Source organism: Carlito syrichta, unplaced genomic scaffold (genome assembly GCF_000164805.1).
Source record: "Carlito syrichta isolate Samal-C Ts95f unplaced genomic scaffold, Tarsius_syrichta-2.0.1 Scaffold316427, whole genome shotgun sequence".
NCBI lineage: Eukaryota > Metazoa > Chordata > Mammalia > Primates > Tarsiidae > Carlito > Carlito syrichta.
In genome coordinates, this window is record NW_007260523.1 from 1450294 (window position 1) to 1456423 (window position 6130).

At 50.2% G+C, this 6130-nt stretch overlaps 1 protein-coding gene across 1 annotated transcript in view; it reads right to left on the reverse strand.

Moving 5' to 3' along the window:
• The window catches only part of NCF2 (neutrophil cytosolic factor 2), a 38341-nt gene extending 32213 nt beyond the window's left edge, over positions 1-6128 (reverse strand). The window contains exons 1-2 of the mRNA XM_008074426.1: positions 5744-6128; positions 3328-3410 (exon numbers count right to left, since the gene is read on the reverse strand). Of these exons, the coding sequence (XP_008072617.1) occupies positions 3328-3410; positions 5744-5917 (257 nt within the window). The 5' untranslated portion in view covers positions 5918-6128. The remainder of the gene's footprint in view (positions 1-3327; positions 3411-5743) is intronic.
• Between the last annotated feature and the right edge of the window lie 2 nt (positions 6129-6130).

The window sequence follows — 6130 nt, forward strand, 5'->3', positions numbered from 1 at the left end:
TCCTGTAGGGCCCCAGTGTGATCTTTGGACTGGGCCACATTCTTTAGAAAATTGGCTTAAGCTATAATTTAGAGCTTCCGTAACATTGTATAAGTGGTAGAGTTTAATTTAGTCGTCATGGGTATTGAGTGAGCTTTAAAAGTTATTGATTATCAAAACATCATTAGACTAGTAAGGATTGTTACACTGCTTTTAAAAAACATTAACTAGCAAAGGGAACAATGAGACAATCTTGGGGTTTGTTCCTCCTCACACCTAAGCATCTGGTGGGTAGGGGATGCCCCCCCGCACATGGCTTTGTGTTCACGTGAAAGACTTGTGAGACTGCCTGTCTAAAATTTGGGGATAAATACCTGCTATAACTTTCAATAAATGGCTTCTGCTCATTTCACTAAACAGTTGTCCACTTTCTTTCTTTCTCTTTCTTCCTCTTTATATCTATCCTTCCATCTTTCTTTCTTTTAATATCTATCCCTACAGATTCGCCGACGCCACCACATCTTCCAAGGGACTCCCCAAAACTTGCAGCGGCTGGCCCCCCGCATTAAGTGATCTCATACGGCACTTGCCTGTCTGCCTTGCATTGTAGTTACTGGTGTTCTTGCCTTGTTTTCCTTTTTTTTTTTTTTTTTTGAGTTGGAGTCTCGCACTGTTGCTCAGACTAGAGTACAGTAGCACGCTCCCGGCCACCACAGCCTCAACCTGCTGGGCTCCGGCGATCCTTCCGCCTCAGCCTTCCAAGTAGCTGGAACTATAGGCGAGCGCTACCACGCCCGGCTAGTTTTTTGATTTATTGTAGAGATGAGGTCTCGCCAAGTTTCCCAGGCGGGTCTCGAACCTGCGGGCTCAGGCAATCCACTCACCTCGGCCTCCCAAAGCGCTGGGATTACAGGCTGAGCCACCGAGCCCAGCCTATTGTCCTTTTTTAACTCGTGAGCTCCTTAAAGCAGAGACTATGTTTTGCTCATTTTTGTTTAACCCAACAAGCACTTATTGAATAACTACTATGCTAGATACTGACCTGAAATGTAAGTAAAGATTTCTTCTCTTCAGAAACTCACAGAGGAGTGAGGGGGACAAGTATATACAATGAGCAAACATCGGTCATAGACTAGACAGATGTTATAAAAGAAGGCCTGGAAGAGCGAGTGGGTACCACCCTAGTGGTTGAGCGGGACTGGGGCAAGCCCACAGAGGATGCGTGAGCGTCTGGCAGCAGAGGGACAGGCAAAGGAGTTGGGCCTTTATGCTGTAGTAGTGGGAGCCATTGGCAACTCTCAAGCAGATCCCACTGATTTTTTTTGTGCTGATCGCTCTGGAATATGGATGAAGAGGACAAGACTAGTAGCAGGGAAATCAGTTTACAGTAGACCTGGTGAAAAATAAGGGTCTGAACCAGGACTGTGGTAGTGGGGATGAAGAGAACAGGTTGATTTACTAGACGTCTAAAAGTTAACCTGACAGGGTTTGGGAGAGGACCATTCTGGGTTGATCCCAGGTACAGATTTAGTAGCTGGCTGGTTAGAAATGGAGGTCAGCGCCATGGAAGGATAGCTTCTCCCACAAAAGGATCCTTAAGGTTCACATATGGACTTTAATATCCACATGCCCCTGAATTTGGATATAAGAGAACGTGTGTGCTTGAGGGTGTCTTTCTGGGGAAGGCCCACACATTTTGCCATTTTTTTTTTGAGTTGGAGTCTCTGTCACCCAGACTGGAGTGCAGCAGCCGCTCCCGGCCACCGCAGCCTTGACCTACTGGGCTCTGGCGCGGGATTACAGGCTGAGCCATCGAGCCCGGCTACATTTTGCCATTTAACAATCACTGCTAAAGTCATATAAGGGAAGAGGGTCAAAAACAGAACTTAGGGGGACAACCAATACCTAGGGATTGTGCAAAAGAAAAGGGGCCAGTTTAGAGTTGAGAATAGTGCCTCATTTATAGCATGGCCCTATTAAAGATAAAATTTCGGCTGGGTGTGGTGGCTCATGACTATAATCTCAGCACTTTGGGAGGCTGAGGCCAGAAGGTTGCTTAAGCCCAGGAGTTTGAGGCTGCAGTGAGCCATGATTGCGCCACTGCACTCCAGTCTGGCAACTGAGTGCGACCTTATCAAAAAAAGGAAGGAAGGAAGGGGAGAGAGAGAGAGAGAGAGAAAGGAGGGAGGGAGAAAGTTTGGTAGATGTTTCTCTCAGGTTTAACTGTTAGCAATCAAAGACTAATTGAACCCTGGGTCTTATTTCTAGATCTTTCCAAGACCTTCCTATCTCACTCAAAATCTTAGCCTTCCAGGTCCTGGGACTTGTGGGCATTTTCCTGTGGAAATTTCCTGGCAGCCTCTCCTTCTTTTGTCAGTTGTCTGTCCTCATTATAGGCCACTTCTTCCAGTCTGTCTTTTGGGATTTGAGTTCAGCTGGAGGATTTGCATGAGCCTTCCTGCATATTCCATTCATCTGGGGAATACGAGGAAGGTGGGAGAAGAAGAAGAAAGATGCTAAGGGGGAGACAGGCCGTGAGACAGAGGCATGAGGCCATAAAGATCAACACCAGGATATCGTCTCTCAGTTCCAGGTGCTTTCCCCAGATTGCCAGGGTTTTCTTTTGGAAAGACTTCACTTTTACATTTACTCATATAGATAATTAACTGCATCTACATATTTCAAGTCTCTGAGCTTCTTGTGGTCGCCCCTAGTAACAGCCGAGTACATGGGTTTAACAGGCCCTATTCCTGTATGTGTGTGTGTGTGCGTGTGTGTGTGTGTGCGTATACACACACATATATATTTTAAAATAAAGACAGGGGTCTCATTATGTTGCCCAGGCTGATCTTGAACTCCTGGGCTCAAGCAATCCTCCCAGGAGTGGGGGAGGGGAGAGTCTAAACTAATCTCAATCTCCTGGCCTCAGACAATCTTTCCACCCCAGCCTCCCAAAGTGTTGGGATTACATATTTTGCTGGAATGAAGCCAGGTTTCATGAGCATCCTCATCCTGCAACACCTCAATACCTTAGAGCAGTAGACCGCCATGGTGTCCCCATCAGGGACACTGGCGGGGTGCCACGCCAGCTGAATATCAGGCCCGTGGTGGCTATGCAGGCTCCTTGTATGACACAACTGATTTGTAATCCGGTGGCAGGCCTGCCCTCCCTCCCCAGTGAGAGCTTCCGCCGTACGTGCTGATTTATTGCAAAACCATCCCAAGAAGGGCCAGTCCCTCTTCCTGACACTGGCTGAGAAGGCGCTTCTGAAACTCCAAGTCTGCAGCACTGAGACCTCTGGGTTTCTCTTTGGACTTCCCCAGCTTGTGCAGCATGGGCCCACTTACTTCTCCATCCGGTAGTAGAGCATCCCTCGTTGGAAGTAAGCCACAGCCAAGTGCTTGTCTCGGTTGATGCTTTTGGTGAAGGCCTGCGAGAGAAGGGTCCAGACAGAGCCATGACGCAAGGCAGTGAGGAGGTGGGAAGTGAGCAGAGGGAGTCAGGAAGGAGCGTGAAAATGACAGGGGTCTTGAAGGCCACAGGCAGCCCGGGGCTCAGAAACCCAGGTCAGAACACCCTGTACCGCTGCTTCTTCCCTGGGGAATGCGGCAAGTTACCTCATCTCCCTGGACCTTAGGTTTCTTTGCAAAATGGGGATATTTCTAGCTGTCTTAAAAATTAACTTAAGATAAAACAGCATAATTAAAATATTATCTAAATTGTTATAGTTGTGTGTTATACAAATGTACAGCATGAATAGTATACAATTGAAGTGATAACAAATACGAATGCCTAGACAATGCTAGTAGTGACCGCTCAAGCCAGACAGAGGGGGGAGAAGGCCAGAAGCAGAAGAATGCAAGGAAAAGCGGAGGCCAGTGAGCATGGAGGCCTGGAGGCTGAGAGGTGAGCCTCCCACAGCCTTGCCCCATTCGGACGGTCCAGGTCCAGGCAGGAGTGGACAGTCCCTGCTGCGTGGCCAGGCCCCGGCTAATTGTGTCCTCGCCAATCTCCTCTCCCAGCAGGGTGCACTGTGTCCCCATCGGCTCTCAGAATGTAGGGTGCTGTTTGCTCAGCCCCTTAGCAGGTTTCTGAGAGCAGTGGAGCTGCGGGTCCCCTCCAATAGCCAAAGATGGGGGCCTTGCATTTTCTGCCCTGGAGTCTGAAATCCACTGTCAGGCTGAGAGAGCATTACAGTCACTTCTGTCCCTTTCTGTCAGGAAGATGTGGCTGAGGCTCGTTCACCTGCCAGTCAGAGCAAGGAGGATTGTGGGAGGAACTAGTTATTTAAGGGCACTGGGGAGTCAGCCATCTGCCCATGAACCACACTGCGAAGGCTGGCAGTGAAAGGTAAAAATAGGCCAGGCACTGTGGCTCACACTTGTAATCTCAGCACTTTGGGAGGCCAAGGCGGAAGGATCACTTGAGCCTAGGAGTTCGAGACCAGCCTGGGCAACATAGCAAAATCTCAACTCTACACACACACACACACACACACACACACACACACACACACACACACACACACACACATCAACCAGGCGTGGTGGCGTGCACCTGTAGTCCCAGCTACTCAGGAAGCTGAGGCAGAAGGATGGCCTGAGCCCAGGAGGTCAAGGCTGTGGTAAGTTGTAATCCTGTCACTGCACTCCAGCCTGGGGGACAGAGTGAGACCAGAGGAAAGAAGGAAGGGAGGGAGGGAGGAAGAGAAGGAAGGAAAGAAAATAATAACTAACAGCTGGTGTCTTGCTTAATCCTCATGACATTTAAACCCTCAAGAAGCTGACAGTCGGAAGCTTATTGACTTAAGACCAAAAGTCCAGAGTGAAGTCGAGCTGGGATTTGATCCTAGACCTGCTTCCAAACTCCACACCCTTTCTAGCTTACCGTGACCGATCCAGAAAGAGATTATTGAGAATGCTCGACTCCATGGCAGCGCATCTGAGAGATAAAAAAAATATTTGAACGAGACCAGCCTGGGTAACGTGGTGAGGCCTCATCCCTACAATACATTTTTAAAAAGTAGCTGGGCATGATGGCGCATGCCTATAGTTCCAGTTACATGTTGGGCTGAGGCAGAAAGATCACCTGAGCCCAGCAGGTCGAGGCTGCGGTGGCCGTGAGCGTGCTACCGCACTCTAGCCTGGGCGACAGAGTGAGACTTCAACTAAAAAAAAAAAATTGAAAAAGACTGCAAAGATACCCCACGCCAAGCCCCTGGCAGACAGCGCAGTCAATTATGGGATAATTTCCTCCTGCCAGCCTCAGATTCTTTAAAAGAGTCCCCTGCATGACTGATCAGAATTGTCACTTGAGATAAAACCTGTTTTTCATAAATGCCTCTCTTGGATCTCTTGGGCAGGCAAAGCTGACACACGTGAAATTCTTGGAAAGCTGACAGAGAAAACTTATAATTGGGTGCAAAGCTGTGAGACAGGGCTCCTGTGTCCGCAGGAGTTTGTAGAAGAAAATGCAACTGGGAGAGCCCTCCCAAAGGTGTTAATTAATGAACTTGACAGAATGAGTCGAATTTAGTAGGTGGAGAAGAAAGGAAGCAACCCAGGCTCCATCACAACCTTCCGGGAGTTTTAACACTGTGGCTGCCCAGGCCCCTCCCCAGACCCATAAATCAGGCTCCCCGGGGGTGGGGCCTGGGCCATCTTTGTCGGTTCAGAGCTCCCTGGAGTGAGGTTTCCCAAGCGCCGGGGTTGAGAGCCGAAAGCACCCAGGGCAGAGCAGGCGGGGAAAGGCGCCCGCACTCACCCGCTCCGCCTCGGGCGCGTTCCCCAGGATGCTGTGCACGCAGCCGATGTTGAAGCAGATGCGGGAGTGGGGCTCCTGGACGGCGCTGAAGGCGTCCAGGGCGCCCTTCCAGTCCTTCTTGTCGGCCGCCAGCACTCCTTCATTCCAGAGGCTGATGGCCTCGGCCAGGGACATGGTCAGGTGGAGACCGGGAGGCCGAGAGAGCCGCCAGGAGACAGGGAGGCCGGGCAGGGGCGTCTCCGCCAGCAGGGTGCTCACGATCCCGGCCTGGGAGCGAATGGGCCCCGACCTCCCTTAAGACACTTCTCAGTGTTGCGAATGCGTCAGGAAGTGTCCCCACCTTTCAGCAACTGACGCCTAGCCCTCCGAGAGGAGAGGAGGAAAGGG